Source organism: Solea senegalensis, linkage group LG3 (genome assembly GCF_019176455.1).
Source record: "Solea senegalensis isolate Sse05_10M linkage group LG3, IFAPA_SoseM_1, whole genome shotgun sequence".
In the NCBI taxonomy this organism is placed as follows: domain Eukaryota; kingdom Metazoa; phylum Chordata; class Actinopteri; order Pleuronectiformes; family Soleidae; genus Solea; species Solea senegalensis.
Window position 1 is genome coordinate 6046655 of NC_058023.1, and position 19594 is coordinate 6066248.

General features: G+C 43.5%; 1 protein-coding gene across 1 annotated transcript in view; it reads left to right on the top strand.

Annotated features, from left to right (window-relative positions):
* The window catches only part of focad (focadhesin), a 37505-nt gene that overhangs the window by 1169 nt on the left and 16742 nt on the right, over positions 1–19594 (top strand). The window contains exons 2-12 of the mRNA XM_044022059.1: positions 3802–3868; positions 3981–4052; positions 4360–4434; positions 4631–4785; positions 6962–7060; positions 11241–11342; positions 12018–12243; positions 15627–15836; positions 15913–16000; positions 16905–17098; positions 17785–18045. Of these exons, the coding sequence (XP_043877994.1) occupies positions 3996–4052; positions 4360–4434; positions 4631–4785; positions 6962–7060; positions 11241–11342; positions 12018–12243; positions 15627–15836; positions 15913–16000; positions 16905–17098; positions 17785–18045 (1467 nt within the window). The 5' untranslated portion in view covers positions 3802–3868; positions 3981–3995. The remainder of the gene's footprint in view (positions 1–3801; positions 3869–3980; positions 4053–4359; positions 4435–4630; positions 4786–6961; positions 7061–11240; positions 11343–12017; positions 12244–15626; positions 15837–15912; positions 16001–16904; positions 17099–17784; positions 18046–19594) is intronic.

A 19594-nucleotide genomic window follows, 5' to 3' on the forward strand; every position in this document is an offset into this window, starting at 1 on the left:
CCCATGACGATATAAGCACTTGCAATAAGTTGATAGTGGTGAGGCAATGTGTGCATCTCTGAAAGAGTGAAACACGTGTTATTGTGTGTATGGTCTGTTTCTCTATAGACTCTTGAGGGTTTATTCAGTTTATTTGCTGAATATGCAGCAAGGGAACCTGAAGAGTGGGTGTAGGAGTATGCGCTGTCTCTGAACTGCCCAGTGATTCTTAAAAGCCTTCTGTGATGCGTCAGATTTAGCTTTGAGACCCGAGAATCTTTCACACTAAAATAAGCAGCAAGTATACCTGGAATTTTTTAAGACCTGGTTGAACCTGCTTCCAAAAAGGTTATAGACCCTAACTCTTCCCATTGCCAGTAGTTCACCTTCCCAGGGGAGTTTTGTTTTTTACCCCCCTGCATCAACTGTGGAAACATAACGAGTTAAAGGTATGCAATGTTACAGTACGTTCTACTTTGTGTAAAAAGTAAGGTAAGCTACAAACATTCATGGTTAAAGACTATGCCAAAAGGCTGTAAGATGACTGTGCGTTGTACAGTTGCTCTAAAAATGAAGCAGGAATTTGCATTGCTGTCAAAATGAAGAAGACAATGAAGAAATGTGCACGTTCTCCTGGGTCTTGCTTTCCAATCCCATCCCAATTTGACTCAGGTGAATGGGGTATAAGAGGCCCGGAAGTGGTGCTGAGAGCTTATTATGTAATTATTGCCAAAATGATAACAAAATGTCCTCCCTACTGTAGCTTTAAGACACTAAAAAACATGCATCCTGTCTGTTTAGTCAAAAAAATATCCTACAAAGTGATGTCAGTGTGTTTTAGGGATATTTAAGAGTTTAAAGTAGACTTCAGGATGATCATGACACAAAACTAAAAAATATCAAATGAATAAGTTGTTGTTTTTTAATGAAAGCGTGCTGGGACGACTGTCTGTGTCACACGTCAGCTGTGCTGCTGTGATCTCAGGCCTTCCAGCGTGGCATGTGCAGTAAAGCCTCTTTTTGTAAAGCACTGATGGCTCAACACTGTTGCCCGCATTGTCCCAGCATGTATCGCTAATGCAGAGCTGGCAGTACAGGGGGCAGCCCATATTGTTTTTGCATGTGAAGTAAATATGCAGCAGAAAGCACTGGAACAGTCTGGTGGCGCCGACTGATTTTAGGTTCGTGGATGAGAAGAAGACGAAGAAGCCCAATTTCTTCTAAAAACACGCGAGCACAAGAACAGCAGAACACATAGCTGCTCACGTCTTGTCATCCTTGTGTTGGTAATTCAGTGCAGAACTAGAACCTGTATGCGATTAACAGCCGCGTTCAGTACAACCACCAGATAATATTAAGCTCCTGGTGAAAGCGAGCGTGGAGTCGTAGGCGCGTGTGAGCTGGGGCAGCTGACTTACCTGTGGGAGTGCGTGGCAGTGGGAGCTGCTGGACAGTGTGCAAGAGCAGGGTGGTGCTCAGTGCAGCAGGACAGCCTGGCTTATCAATTAGATAACAGCAGAGGGGGTTGGGTATCTGGGTGGGGAGGGGGTGGTGGGGCTCATATTCCCCATGTTTAAATGCAAATGTCACAACAATGGACCAGTCTATACATTGTCTTTAACCCACAGAAGTTTGACTTTGAAATATTCAAACAGGAACTTCAGCTTTGAATGCACAAGAGTTTAAAACCCGAGTGATAATGAATTTCAAAAAACAACAACCCTCATTTTAGAGGCTGGAATCAACCATTTAATTGCTCTGGCTTAAGGTTGACACGGAACATGGTGTATGTACATGGTCGTGGTGGTTCCCTTCATACTTACCAGAGTCCACGTCGTCGTTGATCTCAGATCCCGTTCTATTAGCGCTATATTTCTCACCAGGAGTTCTCCCTCTCTTGTGTGTCCCTTTATTGTTTGAGAGCTGAGTTGTCAGTTAGCGATGACTCGGTATGATACTTGGTATCGGTATCGGTTCCATGTATCAGGAAGAATTTAAACCCAGAGTGATCCAAAAACCCTAAATACTGCCTCAATTCTAAGCACAGACTCTAAAACAGTAAATAACAATTAGAAATAACATTTTAAGTGAGTCATGATGAGCATGACTCAGCAGGACTGTATCAGGCTGATAATGAAATGGACACAAAAATTGATATCAAGCGGTGGTAACAATGTGCCTCCTCACATGAACTTAAACAAGTTGCCATGGTTACTATCTTCTTTGTTGTGTCGTTCGAGTACACCACCAACTAGACAGGAAAGTTTGTGCGGTCGGGTGACTGGAACGACCCTAGTGGCCACATAGATGCCAAAAGTCGAGATATTCTAAACCTAAAAATTGCTATGCTACAGACACATTTCAGTCGACAAAAGAAAACAGTAGAAGTTGTTCAAATGCCTTGCTCAGCAGGTGAGCAGCTGTGGCCGTGGACAGCTGGCGGTCAGCGTCTTTTTACAGAGTATTGTCCAACCCGGTGATGTGACCTGAGACCTGAGACCTGACTCTTGCCTGCTTGGCAACCTGTGAGGGAGCGAGCGGAGACAGGTTTTACTTGATGGAATTGTTAATAATTTAATGCAAAATTATGTCACGGCTTCAGGCCGATAATTTGAGAACACATGGGATCGGACGGGATGGGCAGGGATCGGCTTCCAAAAGGGTCCGACCCTGAATACCTCCAGGCAAACACCACCGTCCGCCCCTCTGAGTGAGCAACAGGTGGCTGCATCAGTGAGCCTTTGTTTCAGACGCCGACTTTAGCACAGCTGATACGTGATACTCTTGATTCAAACAAATGGTGTCACCCTATTTAAGCTGTTGTCTTTTAGTGTTGTCTGACATTGATTTATTGCAAGATCAGAAAAATGATAATGCCAACTATAGGGCTGAACAATTTGGGGATCATATTGTGATTTTTTTCTGACAGATATTGTGGTTGAGATTTTTCTCACGAAGGTTCAGTTAAATATTCACTTTAAAATATGATATGATGGTGCAATTGAAACGTCCCCATTGAAACATTTATTTTTTATTGGGAGCATGAAAATGCAAATAACCGAATTGTTTCACCCGTGTATGAGTAATGTTTTTGAAAATTTGCCTTAAATAGAAGAATTTAACCACAACCTTTGCTACTTGCTAACTGACTTCTTTCAAATAGATTCTGAAATCATTAGTGCTGAAACAATTACTTGAATAATCTATTACCAAAATTAATCCTCAACTATTTTGATAATTATAGATAGATATAGATAACAAGTTTTCAGGGTTTCTTTTAGCTTCTTAAATGGGAACATCCTCTGGGTTATTTGCTCCATATAACAAAGAAATCATTAAAACATTGATCAACATTTTCTGACATTTTATGGACCAAACAAGTACTCAAGTATTATCATCAAAATAAACAATTCTTCAGTAGCAGTATTACAAAATATCAATGCCTATAGACGTGATTTACCTGTTCTGTATATGCATTGTGTGTCATGGTACATCTCTTTGGAATCTTTTTTTCTGTGTTGGATTTGGGGCAGCATACCCAACTAAATCCTCTTTACTGAATGTGAAGAAATAGATGTAATAAATGTAAACGCGGTGAGGCGACTCAGTGTTCCCAATTGTGCTTTCTTTGGAAATGCTCGTATTATTATATCGTTATCTGTAGTTGTTATCTCCTCATCCATTTTTCCAGCCAGTTCCAACAATTCATACGTGAAGATGTCGGAAATTCTTGATACCATTACCAGATACTTCCTCTTGAAATACTTAACTTTCTCTGCAACTTTTGACTTTGACGTTGACTTTGGTATTTTCCTCCCATAGGAAATGAATAGTGAGGGCCAGATCAAAGCCAGCCCAGGTGGATCACACGCAGGTCAAAGGCAACAGCGTGAGTTATGTAGACAAACAACCACACATGGCGAGATTACCCAGCATTCATGAAAGCATTTATTTTGGGCCATAGCTCAATCCATTTTTATCTTCGCCTCTCTGTCTCTCAGGTATGACTGTCGGACATGATGGAGAGTTTAAAGAAACGGTTTGATTTTCCCAGCCCCGTCATCCAAGCACAGGTAAGCTGACTCACGGTTCAACCAAATGGGAGTAGAATTTTTAGTTCTTCAGTAGTTGGCTGTAGGCTGTATTTACCTAGATCTTGATGTGTCTACTCAGTCTAGTGTTTCTTCTGTTCTGGGCTAATGTCACAGGCACGTGAGATGATTAATAAAGTCTCTGGGTTCTCTGCAACTTATTTTTATCTTCCACCTCATAAAATCCCATCACAATCAGCGTCTCCTGCAGTGAACAGGTAGCTCCCGCGAGGAGTGAGATGTGTGTTTGCTCCCAAATAACTTTTCTCCCTGTTTTTGTTCTCTTCAGACGGTAAGAAATCTTGTTGCTGCCGTGCTGAAGGAGAAGGGGCAAAATGGGCAAATCACGCAGTCGTCCCCTCAGGTGCGTGACTCACCGAAAAACAATGTGACAATTTCATTTATGTTATAACATTGTGTGGAAATGGAGTTTTCTCCACCCTAAAGGCCCCATTTTATACAGGAATGTAAAGCGGGAGATGTATAGTGTAGGACAGTATACAGCAGAGTGCCTCGTAGGTGAATTTGGCTTTAAATGTTGTGTTGTCGGTGCGTCTCAGGGCCCAGCGTTGGAGGCTCTGTGGCAGCAGTGCAGCGGTGACTCCGCTCTGGTTCGCTCGGCCTGCTGCGACGCCGTGGTGCTGCTGGTGGATCAGGGGCACGCGGACCTGCCGTACGTCCTCAACAGTGTCCTCAACCTCCTGCCCTCTGCCAGGTACATGAAAACCCACTCGTACTGTGTCTTGCCTCCAGAGATTTGGGATTACCAGGCTTGGGTCTAGTCTTCCCACATATTTAACTGAACCTGACCTAAGCCGTATGTGGGCTTCTAGACTGTGAGATGATCGACTGACCGCTTACTAGCCATGGGACCTGTTGCTTGTGGACAAGCAGCCGGTTCCTAACATCAGTCTCCTCTTGACGCAGTTTCTTCGTTCAGTTTTGTTTTATTTTAAAATAATAATAAGTTGAAGGAGTGAGAGCACTCTTCCGGGTTCATTCAGAACTGTCTTCATGCACAAGACGTCTCGGCTTTTTCCCGCACAACGCCTCTTGCTTTTCGCTCTCATGTCTTATTCAATCAACACTATTACCAGGCAACAAACATCCTTCCTTGAAATCCTTGAAAGTTTTTGAAATCCAGCCTAAAAAGACAGGTTATTGAAAGTGCTTAAATTTTGTGCAAGAAATAGCTCTGTTGATATTTAGGTCAATGTCTCCCTTGTTTGTTACAACGCCACCTACCGTTTCATGCTTTTCGATGTACGTAGACGAGGCCTACGCAGAACAAACCTCAAGTCCACTGTCTCTCTCCAACGTTGGCGTGAGATTCCAGTGCAGAACAATAAGCGAGTAACAAACGACTTGAAGCCTTTGAAATGCAAGTTCCAAGATCTCTGTCTCACCAGAGAAAATGAGTCCACAATTGTCAAAGGTTCGTGTGCAGTTCTCTCTACATGACATCCTGTCATGTTGTTGGAATTCTACGGTTGTCGCGTGTGGTCAAGAAAACACGTGAGTGACCAAATGTGACACCTATTTTCTTTAAGTCAGTTTCGCGTCCATAGGTTGACCGTAGCAGTGCCGTCCTTGACATCCCATCCTGTGTTTTTGATGTTATACTCGTCTTTCTTCCTCTTCTTTTCTCTGATGAAGCAGCGTTTCATTCCTGTTTGCCTTTTGCCCTGCCCTGTTCTCTGGTTAGCTGGAGTCTTTGCAAACTGTGACAACATTTGCAGCACGCTGGAAATCAAATCAGTATCGTGCTACGAAGAGCGTGCACATGCTCTGCTCATCATGTGCCGATCAGGGGGATTTGCCTGCGAGTTATAATAGTCTTCAGCAACCAGAAAATCCTGTTGTGTGAATTAGGTTTTACTTCTGTTTCTCAGTGTATTAGAAACCCACTCTATACACTGACACAGTAAGTCTAACCACTGCTAGGCCACCAGTATTACAGCTTTAATCTCCATTTTAGGGATTACATAAAAAGATACTTGTGTTTTATTCCCACATGAGTCATATATTCTTGCAGACTTTATCTTCATCTCTATCTCTGTTAAAAGCACGCTACGTTGTACTTCCCCACTCTGCCGACTGTGGTCCATTAATGACTTTCATGTCCCGGCCACTGGAGCAGGAGATGGAAAAATCTAACAGCAAAGTGACCTTTTCAGTCCAACATGATATGGCTCATCTTGTATGGAAATGTTGAGTCAGCACTTAGAGTGACCTTTTTCCAGTGGTTACTCAGGGAGGGAAGGAAAACATACCTTAATGCTGTAGACCGTGATTTCTTTTCACTCTATCCCAAACTGCACTTCACTAATCAGTAACAAATGAGTATTATAAACAGTATTGAGAGTCAGATGTCCTTAGTCTTTTAGCCTCTTTTAGCCCTTTAGGTTTGGTTTGTACAGGCCAGACTCTCACTGCTCTTATCAAGCTTGTAACAAGGAGTGAAAAAGGTCTGAAAAACAACCACTGTCTGCCCACCATCAAACAGTAGAAAAAAACACTCTGTGGTGGACATAAAAGCACGGCTGGGGTTACACTTTTCTCTTTGTATTTTCTCAGTTTTCTCTGGCCTAATGCAGTTAATCTAATGCCCCAGACAAACTGTGTGTGGAATCACTCTGGAGCCAAGATGGCGCCCATGAGTCTGCCCACACGAACGGCGCTGTTCTACCGCATCCTCAGTGCTTTTGTAGCATTTCAGCAGCTAAAGAGGAGACGGTGGAGACCAAAACGGAGAAAACAAGAGAGCGAATTCGGGAAATTTGTTGCCAGATATTAACGACGTTGCTCTTCTTGACTCACTTCAGAAAAGAGAGTTTTTCTTGTTGTCGTGACCTTCTCCTTGTTCTGTTTTTGGCTTTACCTCTCAACAGAAATGTCCAGGGGCTGATAAAGGTCATCGGGCGGCTGCTACAGATGCAGGCTGACCAGAGGGACCGAGACTCACCCTTCTCCTGCCCTTACTCCATCAGGTCTGTGTTTGGTTCTCGTTAATATTCTTTGTCGCATGTCGCACTGCTGGCCGAAAATCCCTAGACTGGATATCGCAGAGAGAAATATGTCAAATCTGATACACTCCAAATATCTTGTATATTGCATGCTGTGCATACGTGTATCAATTTTATAACTTTTTTTGTTATTTACAAATTTCCATTACAAACAAGGACAGCTTTCACAACTTCTTTTGATCCCTTGTCGGGTGTTTGTCCTTTGTTTGTGCCCCTCCCTTCTCTCTTGAGAGGGTGGATGAAGAAGGCTGTAATGATGTTGTCCATAATGCCCTTCTAGGATTTTTACTTATATACATATAACCAAACCAAACAGAACATGGGAGCACACCACCTCTGACCTTCTAACCATCACCTGGAAAAGAGATTTACACAAAGCACATGTGCACACTCTGCTTGTAACCATTTTCTTGCGATGGATTTCTTGCCGGCAGCCAACAATGTCTGTGGATCTCTTCCCAGTAAGTCTTTATCACCTGGCAATCCCAAAAGACATGAAAGTGGTTTGCTCGATTAGACCCACAGAGTTTCCTGCAAGAATCCCCCGCTATCCTGATGTGGTTTCTTAACAGGAGTGACAACAAAAATCTCTCAGTGTTTTCTTCTTTTTTCCCCCCAAGTAATGTCTCACTTGCAGGTAAAAAAAAAATCTCTTCCCAATCCATGATCCAAGTGCGCCCTTTTGGACAAATGAATAATAGGTAGTTAGCCCCTTTGAGACCCATGTCTTAAATCTGCCATCAATTGTATTTGGTGCAAAGTCTGTATCATAGTCACACCACCTCATAAGTTTGGATACATTTTTCAATCTGAAAGTATTTCTTAAAATTTTGTAACTTTTTCAATCCAACATTTACTGTGTTTCATGAGCTACTGTCAAAGAAAATATTCATTTGTACTCTCACGCAAGGATGCGCACTTATAAATAATATGAAGCGTTTGTAACATTTATGTAGAGCAGGCATTGAAGTTGGCGTAGAACATTCAAAAAGAGAACCATTAAATTGCAGCCTTTGAGAGTTGAGAACAGCACGATTCCAGGCTGAAAACGTTGAATTGCTTAGCCCTGCAGCCCTACATTAGTGCGTTGGTTGATGCATTTAATTACACAGCATGTAAGGTTTTATAGAAATGACAGAAAGTGTTGGTTCAGTCATCACACATTCTTTTTTTTAATCGTTGAGTATTTATTTTCAATGAATCGACTCATCTTTGACAATCCTATGGTTAAGGTGTATTATTAGAAATAAATAGCTTGTTGATTAGCTGCGTAATTTGCCCTCTATTTGCTGTTTTGGTGAAACACTATGACTCGGATGCCGTTGTGCGACTGGTGTGTTTTCCACTGAAAAAGAGAACAGGTGGATTGTGACCAACAATACAGATGATACAGATACTCTTCAGAGGAAGGGAGAGGGGTTCTCTAACTGGGTTTATCACCCCAGGCTGATACAGTGTGTTCCTGCTGAAGCATGGATGCTGCCTCCCCCTCCTCCTCCTCCCCCATGCTCTCCCCTTTCAGCCTTATATCTGCACCTCTGCCAAGAACCTGGGGCCTCCTTAATCAGTTACAGCGGGTGATAAAAAAGACTGAGCTGCTTTGTCTGTTTATCTCTTTCTTTTTCCACCATCGTTCCCTTCCTCCCTCCTCCTCTCCAGTGTTTTTTTTTTTCCCTCTCCTCCTTTTCTGTGCTTGATCCCTCTTAACCTCGCGCTCTCCACAGCTCTATCCTGTCCTTTTTCTTCTTTTTTTTCTTGCTCCTTCCTTCCCATTGTCCCTTTCTTTCTCATTCCATCTTCATTGCTGTCTCCTCTGTCTGCGTCTGTCTGGCGGTCTGAACCTCCCCGGTGGGAAGATGAATGTGTTGAGGGCAGCAGGGTGGCGCCATTGGCCTGGCAGTCTGGCCTGTCATTGGTTGTTGGACCTGGCACTGCTGGGTAACTGTAAATGCTGTGGGATTAATGGAGGATGCACACTGGTGCCCATTGTTGACCGTCTGCTTGCGGCTGCCCCGCGCAATCTGCCACCGAGACTCTGAGCCACTTGAACACCCAGCAGGATCAGGGAAGGTTCGGGGCTCCGTCCGCCACACCAGCTCATTTCTCATGTGCCGTTGATGTGGCTTCTGGAGTGTTCTGCGGTCCCGGCTGTCCCCTGCAGGCTTTCCCACATACTCTGTGTGCCTGGCCTGTCTGCTCAGGTACACGGACAAGGTCATTAGCACATTCTAAAATGCAATAAAGATACCGAATACAGCTAGAAAGCAGGCTGATAAAGCAGTAATGATTCAGCCTGAGGCCTTTTTCATGGAGTCAGATACAGAACATTTTGTGTTTTGGTTTATAACACGTCTGGGTAGTTGAACATCATGAGCAACACAAGCGTCGTAGTTTAAACAGACACAGGAAAGGTCACAAAAATTGAACATGTCTGTAGACAATGATTTGTCTCCAGTCCTCTACGACTCAGCTGGCACTGACACCCAATCACATACTGATAGTTGTTTTGAAAAATGTCAGATAGTTAAAGCTGCAGTCCGTAGCTTTGTGTGACTTTTGTTGGATTGTTTGTATTTGAAAACAGGCGGTTGAACCACCACGTTTTCTGATCAGCAGAATTCACTTCTTAAACCTTTCCTTGGTTTTTGTCATTTTGTAAACTGCTTACTCCTCGGCACCAAAGTCCATAGAGAAAACCAGCCATTTTACATCATGGCACACACAGGAGTTGTTGATCCACTGCCGCCTCCATCAGTCAGTTCAAATTTGTCTTATTTTGTCATGTTGTTGAACCGTGACTTGACCTCAGTGGTTCGTGTGTTGGTGTAACCCGACGTCCACGGGAAGTTTGGTGTAACAACAGATATTCTACCTGGCTCATTTGTCTTGCAGCACTTTTATTCAGCTGTGAACTTGGAGTTGAACCAAAAGGAGGGACGTCTCTGTCTTGACTTCCTGTCTTTTTCCTTTGTGTGGCAGCTGAAAGGTAGTGAACGGTGTGAGAGGCTGATGGATGGGAGCTGCATTGATGCTCGTGGTTTGAGACTGCTACGGGGAACCTGAGGAGGACGGGGGTGGAGATGGTCAGATAACACCATATTCTGTCTTGAACACAGGAATTCAGTCCATGCCGTATGCTGCCGACAGGCGCAGACATGTTTGGTCACTGAACTTCCTTCCTACATTCTCTAATATGCGATGATTGATAGAACGCAGTGGATAAGTGGAGCTCATGTGTGGCGGTGTGTCCACCCCCCACACACACTGACCCTGTTTGGTGACCTCTGGCCTGTCTGTGAGCCGGACTTTTAACAAAACACTGAGACTTCACCTTGGATTTGACCCCAGTGTTTTGTCTGGACTAAATGGGTCTGCACGTCATGCAAGAATAATGGAGGATGTCTGTTGTTTACGCGGACGTGACGAAGCCTGCTCGAAGCCTGGTTGGTGACAACGAGGGAATTGGAATTATTTGTAGTATCAAATAATAACACAAACATAAACAATATTAAAAGCTAAATAAAAGTTCCAAAAACAGCTCTCTATAGTGACACATGTGGCCGTAACTGAACTGTAGCCCCTTTGCTGTGCTCCACAAAAACTATGACAGAGAAGCTTATCCGGAGCCAGGTCATGGGGACCGCAGTCCTTAGCGAGGAAGCCCACACATCCCTCTCCCCAGCCACCTCTGTCAGCTCCTGCAGGGAGATCCCGAGGTGTTCCCAGGCTAGTCGAGAAATCTAATCCCTCCAGTGTGTCCTGGGATGGCCCTGGGGTCTGGTCCCGGAAGGACATGCCTGAAACACCTCCCTAGGGAGGCGCCCAGGAAGCATCCTAACCAGATGTCGAACCACCTCAGCTGGCTCCAGCTTTTCAAGCGGCGGTTCTACTCTAAACCCCTCCCGAATGTTTGAGCTCCTCGCCCGACCTTCGAGGCTGAACTTGGCCAATAGACACAGTTATGCAATTAAATGCCATATACTTCAGGCTATGATGTTTACCTGAAGTATATGGGAGGGCGTTTTATGTCACATCCTGTCTCCAAGTTATATAATCCAGTCTGTACAGTAGGCCATTTGCAGGCAGCAGAGGTGCTGTGTTTTTTGTTTAGTCATGACTTTCCTCTGTACCTTTTACTTTACAGGAACAGTCCTCACCCATACATCACGGCCCTGGAGAACAGAGTGGACTGCTGGCCAGCTCTGCTGCTGGAGATGGATGATTTCATTCAGCAGGCTGTTGACAGGTTAGTCTCGGCAGAGTCTCTCACCCCTGAGGTGCACACATTCCAAAGATGTCCGCGCCGTTCAATTCATCATGCCACTGTTATCCACAGCAACGACAAATACGCACTTCTCACGCTGCAGTACATACAGCATGGCATTCATTAGTCTAATGACATAAATCTTTGGCGACACACGTAAAAAACGAAATTTCAGCCTCATAACAAAAGGCTCATCTTAGTTTTGTGTTGCTGTTAAACAGACTTTTCAACCGGAAACGATCATTTAGGTCACTTTTTCACCATAGACAAAATCAGTGTTTTTAACACGAGCTGTTGGTCTACCGCTATGTTATTTGGTAAGTTTGTGTAACTTCATTAAAGTATTTTAAATACCAGAGTCACAAAATCATACATTTCAATTTAATGAATCGGACTCCTGCGTGCTATAACATACAATTACTGATTTTCACTATGGACTTTGATATGGGGAGTTGATTGGTTTACAAACAATTCAAAGTGTTCCTAACACGGCGTACACTTAAGCTGGTTTATTTAGTTGCTAAAATAGGTTCCTCACAAGCAGCCATACTCTCAGCCCGTTTTTGCTGTCGTGGAGATTGCAGTGCTTCGACATTGTAGTTTTTGTCAGGTTAGAAGTGCTTATTAACACGTTATGTGTGCATTATTACACTGCAGCAATGAACCAGCCTACGTCGCCATGCTGGTCCCCTTCCTGCAGTATCTGTACTGTGAGCCTCAGCAACAACCCCAGCACGCGCTCCTGCGACACAGTCTCCTCAGGGTGCTGCTGCCCACACATCCAGGCGCCGGATCAGTCCTGCACACAAAGGGAGAGGAGAAGTCGTCCCCAGTGTCCGACAGCCTGCTGCACTGCCTCTGCCAGCTGGTTCCTCACATGCAGGTGACATAGTGATGTGTTTTCTCGGTAACCAACAAGAGGCCGACATTAGGAAGTGTCTGATATTGTGTGAATGTATATATAGCGCTCCGGTAACTGACGTTTTGCAACGTTCTGAAGCAAAACAATGGCATTTTTGCAGGAAGCAGTACTGCTAAAGTCCATTTACATGTTTTTTTCAGCAGCATATTTACCAGGTAATATGTCAGGCAACTCTTCTGACGGCTAGTTTCATTAAAAGTCCATAGCTGTTATGCTTTTTATAACAAATGGGGAACTATTTTACTGGATGACCAGAGATTCCCGAGAGATAGCCGAGTTGGATCACTGCCATAAAACGTGCTCAAAGCAAGCATTGGATACGGAGCGACACTTCTAATGGGACATTTATGCCCACAAGTGTTAAAGCTGCCATCAGTGACATATCCTCGAAACGTTATTGTTGTCCTCCTCGATGGTCAAGTAAAAAGAAAAAGAAAATCATAATTTACTCTCAACTGTGATTCAGTGCAATTGGATCATGCAAAGGCATTTTCATGAGTTTCATTATTTATTAATCAAAGGAAATGAAGAAGTTTCACATACAAAAATTTTATATAAAAAAAGCAACCGTACAAAAAATCCACACCTACTTACATATATACAAAAATATATACATCTAGCAGCCGCATACTGTCAAAAAACATCAGTCCCACAGTCGTCATAATAAAAGCTATGACGGTAAGTTCAATTTAGGTTGTTCAATACAAACCCTAGATATTTCACTTTAATTTTAATCAGTCATCTCAATTATAATTAAAGTCTTTCAAACTAACCTGTTGACAGATATGCAATTCACAGACAGACAAACATCTCCATTCTTTGTCTAATAATAATTTCGCAATACTGCTCACAGTTCACCAGTTCTTCCCCTTCCTTCTTCATCGCAGTTCAAAGCTCTAAACGCAGATCAAAGTTTCCTGTTCTTCACTGATCACACGTTGTTTTATGGCCAACAAAGTATTTTCAAGTGTAATTTACTATGACGGTTGCCATGGTAACCTGCACATATCAAAGGAAGATGATGTGCAGCATCTTGTCTCTTTTTCATTTCTCCAGAGGGGGCAATTGTATGAGACTGAGGAGAGGATAAAGAAGTGTGACGTGTGAATGAGAACTTTGAACTATGGAGGGCAGCACTGTACCTCTCGGTGTACAGCACTGCTGGGAATTATTATTATTATTATTAGATGAAGAAGTGAGACAAGAATTTGTCGCATTACGTCCATTAGCTCTTGCATTTCTCGTCCAAACGTCACCAAAGTCGGTACTGCACACACTGGTGCCCTCAGTAAGTCACACACCAAGTATGTAGCCTCCCAAGTGACGAGGTGGACTTTGAACAATCCCAATCAAATGTCAAGTACTGTCAATAAAGTGCCATTAGAACAGTGCAGGTAAGAATTGTGCAAATGTGTCTCATCTCAGTCCTGAAGGAGTTTTACATGATTAACTCCTCAAAGTCCCGGACACAACATCTAGCTCAGTTTTTTCAGACACTCAAGGCAACAGTTTCAGTTTACCAGGACTGTACTGGATGAAATCAGCTCTGGAAGTCAGCTGTGACTTGTCCTTAAGTGTTTTACGGCATCACATCCGTAATGTTGCCATACTCCTCTCCTTTCTCCTCCTCCTCTTCGTCTGGAGCCTCATCTTTATTCTCCTGCCCCGTCAAAGACTCGTCTCCGTTTGTTGATGTATCGGGTGTTAAATAATCCGTCATGCTCGTTCTGGGGCCATTGGTCTGTGCTGAAGATTTACTCTGCCCGTCACGACTCTTGCGCCCTTTGCCTTTGCCGTGCTGCGTGTTCCGTTTCTTCATGATGGCCTGGGCTGTCTTGACCCACTTCGGTTTGACGCCTGCCCACTGTGGCCGCTTGGTGCCTGCACTCTGCTTCTGCAGGGTGCATCTCGGTTTCGGAGGATCCTTTGCGTCTTTGCTGGGAGGCGGTTTTGTCTCGACGGGCTTCTCGCAGATCTCGTCTGGACTTGGGACACTGAGCGAGGGAAAGATGGAGCCAAAGAGCGACTCGAATGTCGGGTGCTCGGCTGAGGAGTTGGACGAGGTGCTGGATGAAGATTTGTCGCTGTAGGTGAGCGCTGGGATTTTCACCACCGTGTTTGTCGACAAGACGTTGTCCCAATCAAACATGTCATAGTGTTGGCTCTTGAAGTTTTCTTTTTCCATTTCAAGCAGTTTGGATGTGCTGAAATGAAGAACAGCGTCCTCATCATCTTCCTTGACGGCAGTTTGTGTCCTCTTTCCTTGGCTCAACAGCTATTTTGCCCAATTATTCACTTTAAAGGAACTAAGGCAAAAGGTCATTAAGCCCCGCCTTCAAACAACTTGAAAAGACTTAAAAGGATCAAAGGCAAGCGTTTAAATTAAGCCCCGCCCACTTATTTTTTGTAACATATTACAAAAATAATGTTGCTGTGCAGAACAACAGGGGGTTATTGGGGTTTTTTTAGTAGTAAAACTGTGTTCAGTTAGGCAGAAAAGAAAATCAAAATTTTCATCAGTTTTTTTAGTTGAAGAGGAACCATTTCATGTAAAATAGTAAAGCATTTATTTAATAAAACAAATAATGAATAAAGAATAATGGAATTAAAAATGAACATTGTCTGGATTCAAATTTTAAATTTGGTTTCAAAGATGCATGGAAACGGAGGAGAGGTGAACGTTACCAAGAATATTCCCCTTAATTTATCATCACATTATTCAAAAACAGCAGTGGCATGAGCTACAAACAAATTGTTGTTGTTATTGAGTCAGTGATTCTCATTTTTTTTAGTCGCTATCTCCCCCTACTTTTTTCAGCTGATTTCAACAATTCATACATGGAAACATTTCCTCCTACCATCAAATTTTGTGTCTGCTGTTTATTCACTTTTATTTGAATATTCGCCTTTTCCCCTATCTGAAGTTAGTGTAATCTGTCTGCCTTTGTTCTGAACCATTGGAGGAGTTAGCAAACAAAAAATGTCTGAGACAGGAAAAGTGATAGAAAGCATATGATGAACTGGGTAATGTAGGAGTTTTCCACCTCCAGAAGGTGGCAGTAATGCAACAACATGGATGCAAGCTGGCGTTAAACCCCAATGAAGAAGAAGAACAAATTCCAACTATTAAGTGACTAAAAAAGGGTAATAAAGAGCAGGAAAACTGTTGTTGGAAGTACTCGACTGCATTTTCTCGGGCAATACACATGTTCCAATTGACTTAAAAGATGCTGTCGTCTAAAAAGCTTACATATTGGAGCTTTAAAAATTCCCTCAAAACCTTCACATTGGGCAAAATGAATCATGTAATCACGGTGTTGGTGTCGTCGTGTCCGTGCCGACAGGTGGACAGCGTGGAGGCCGTGCTGGAGTTGTGTGGCTTCATCAACGCTCTGCTCCAGGCTCTTCTTCAGCGCCCTGAGGAACGCTGGCGGAGTGAGAGAGCCGCGCTGCTCGCGCACCTGCTCTGCGCCTGCCAGCGCTGCCTCGGGTTGAACGGAGACTGTCGGCCACTCCTCAAGTTACTGCAGCAGCTCCTCCTCCCCTGCCAACAGGTGACGCTGCAACAATATTAGCATTAGTATATTATTGAAATACTGATTAACTGTGAAGCTTTATTGTTGTCTGAAGGAGCTGCCAGTGGACGAGTTGATCATGGGGGTGGCCCTTCTCCTTCTCGAGGCCCCTGCAGCTCAGCAGACCAGTCTGCTCAATCTGGGTAAAAAAAACTGTCTTCAGCTATCTTCAGTATTCTCATTTACAATGATCACAACATCAAAAAGTGAAAACAACGTGGCTGCCAGTGGGGACACAAGGAAAAGCAGATTGTAGCCACTGAACAAAAGGGTCCAGGAATAAAATCTAGTGTGCACTATCTTAAAAACATTTGGCATCATTTTCCAACTGTGAACTGCACTAAAGTCCATTCAGAAAAAAAAGGCCTTTTTAGCTTGTGGGGACATGGGAGCTGCTGGTTTATTGCTGCCTCTCTTTGTAAAGTTGTCTTAATTAGGCCTTTCAAAATAAAGGATTTCAAACTCAGAAGTCTCAACATCACACATCTGTAGTCATTTGATGGAGGCAGCAGTGGATCAACAACTCCTCTGTGCTGTGACGCACAATTGCTGATTTCTTTCTCCATGGACTTTGACGCAGGAGCTTGTTTCCAGTTGGAAAGGGCAGCCTGATGGTGAAATTAATTGGCTGCACGTTTGTGTCTGCCTGTCGCTTTAATAGGCGCGGGGCAATTTGACAATTAAATGTCACGTTTTGTCCTGAACCAAATAATATTATTATATAATCAATCATCTCAATTATAATATTTTATATATCACAATATTATTGCATTAATTGTTTAAAAAACAACAACAACACACTGATAACACTTAACCATACATGTTTGATAAGAGACAAATACAACAAGACAAATCTTGAACATTTTAAAGTGCAATACAAGAATATTCAGCAAGTCATTGTAAATCATGAGGTGCTGAAATCCCCCGTTTTCAAGCTTTTTCCATTCATGATTATCTTGATAATCATCACAGTCAACTTGTTGTGAGTGCTTTTTTTCTGTAAAATCATGTATTGTCCTCATATTCCTGACCAACCTTTTTTTTCAGCACTGACTTTGGTTCCTGAGCAGGCCGAAGTGTCACCCTGGTTGAGTCCAGTCCTGCTCCTTCCTGTCCTACAGCTGCTCACGTGCTCGGGTCTCACCGAGCCGCTGGCTGACCCGAGGACACACAAACTCAACCACAGCCTGGCCAACATCCTGCTCCGCAACATCAGCCGGCAGACGGACAAACCTGGACAGGTAACACTCTCTTGGAAGCAGTGTGTGAGTACACAGCATAGAGCGCAACCACAGAAACTTTGTACAAAAGAAGGAATTTACCATTTCGGAACATATCGGCAGTTGTCCAATGACTAATTAGCCTCTGGGGGATTTTGCCAGTATATTTGGGATTCGTTTTTTTTGCCACAGTTAACGAGTGTTTTGGCTAATTTCTATTAACACATGTATGCATGTGAGTGCAGATAGATGAGGACACAGGTGGTTTTAAAATCTCTTCACAAAGAGCTCAGGGTTGGTTATAAATACAGTTTAAATGGGAATTTATGTCTATTTTGTTTTCTATTTTTTGGAATAAAGCTGCGTCTGTCTGTGTTTTAACCTGTTGTACTGGACCTGTCTTTTTTGCATAGAGTTATTTGCATAGAGTTATTTGACTGTGGCTTATTTTGTGGGGACACTCTGCTCTTGCAGCATCCTAATTAATGTTCTCTTGTTATTCGCAAGCACTGACGTACATCTAGTGCTGCGCCGTGTGTCGCTCGATGAAACCACAGTTTTCTTGTTGATATGGATAATTATCAAACCTATATTATAAGTTTAAAAGAAAGAAAGTTGTGAAAAAACATCTTTCAATACAGGACAGTGTTGTTGCTGAGCATCAAATAATGTTTCTTTCATTCCTGAATCTGTCTTCTCCTCCTCAGCCTTGTCCACCATTGGCACTTCCACTCAGTCCCTGGTACAGCGAGCTCGGCGCCGCTCTGTCCGTTCTGCGTAAGGCGACAGCCGAACCGGCGCTCGCCGCCGCCTGGCTGCTGTCGGTTCGCTCGGCGGTGTCGTCCAGCCAGTGTGTGCCCGGCTCCCTCACCCTCATTGTGACCCATCTCATCGCGAACGGCACGGAGGGAGTCTGCCAGCTGGCTCTGGACGCAGTCCAGGCCATCGCTGCGGCCGACCCCTGCCAGGTACTTAATCCTCACAGCTCGGTTTGAGAACAAAGACGTTACAGCTCTTCTCTTGAGCGTCTACAAACGGACAAAAAATAGAATAAAAAGGAATAAACCCGACGTAAAACAAAACTGCTTTGATTATTGAATCACAGTGATGGTAGACTTAAAGGGCGCTTTCACCCATTTTTATTTATTTTTTCCCTGATGATCGAATATTACATTTATCTCTGGAAATTAGTAAAGAAAATTATATTTTTTTTTGAGTGAAGTGGCTCTTTAATATGCAGTGTGTAATAAAGCCAGTGGGTGGCAGCAGAGGTCACCATTTGCGGCACATTATCTCAAAAACACATCCCGTTCCTGTTAAAATTCAGGTCATTATATAAAACAACTTTGTATCATAACATGCATCGTATTATGTATCGTGATACGTATTATATCATAAAGTAGGAAATAATGGCAATTATTGTCACACGTGTGTGTTAGGCTGCTACAAAAGGCAGGACCAAAATTGGCAAAAGCGCTGGTTACTCATATCATTTATTGTACATTCCATGGGCATATTTTACTGTGTTTTAAAAAACACATTCTTAAACAATCTCAATCTTCATCTGCTGTGTTTCCTGCAGCTCTATAAAGAGAGAGTGAGAGAGAGAGAGAAAGCAGGGTCTAAACTGACAGACTTCTCTCCTCCTCCTCCGGGACCCTAAATAGAGTCACAAGCTCCAGAAGATGATGTGAAATATCACATGGTGTTATGGGCTCCTCGTTACTGGGGCTTGTTAGACGCCTCGGAATATTCCCCCCGCTGGTCTAATTGCTCCCACGGTGCTACTTTGTGCAGTCTTTGCGTGTGTCGGTGGAAGGTTATCGGCATATCTGAATCCATTGACTCTCCCTCCCACACTATCACTTCCTCTCACATCTGCCACAAACACCCCCAAGCACCTCTTAGGTCTTTGTTAAAGGCGATTAGCGCAACTGACAAACTAACCACAGTGTGTAGACGTGGGGCGATTATATTCATCATTGTTTATCATATAATATAACTGGGGGGGGATGTGTATGTGATTGAAGGATCAGCGGTTTACCTTTCAAGGAAACAACCTGATGAGAAACCCTTTATTTCCTTCCTTCCACGCTGCCCCTCCCTACGTCTGTCAAGCCGTGCAGGTGGAGTGGTTGCTATGCAACAGCTGAGATGCAGGGCAGCTTTATGTTAGTTTAAGGCTGTAACACCGCGGCGATGGACTGGATTATTTTCTGACCTCAGTGTGAGTAAGAGGACGATGCCGCGTTAACAGTTAACACTGAACCTCGTTCAACTGTATTTTTGTGGGTCAGACCATGATTCTGAGTCAGACCATGATTCTGGGTCAGACCATGACTGTGGGTCAGACCATGACTGTGAGTCAGACCATGACTGTAAATCAGACCATGGCTGTGGGTCAGACCATGACTGTGTGTCAGATCATGAGGACAGTGCGAGGTTGGACAGCTCATATCTGGGGCAGTTGATTTGTCTCCTCAGTGCATCCTGCTGGTTTCTGTTCAGATAGATGAT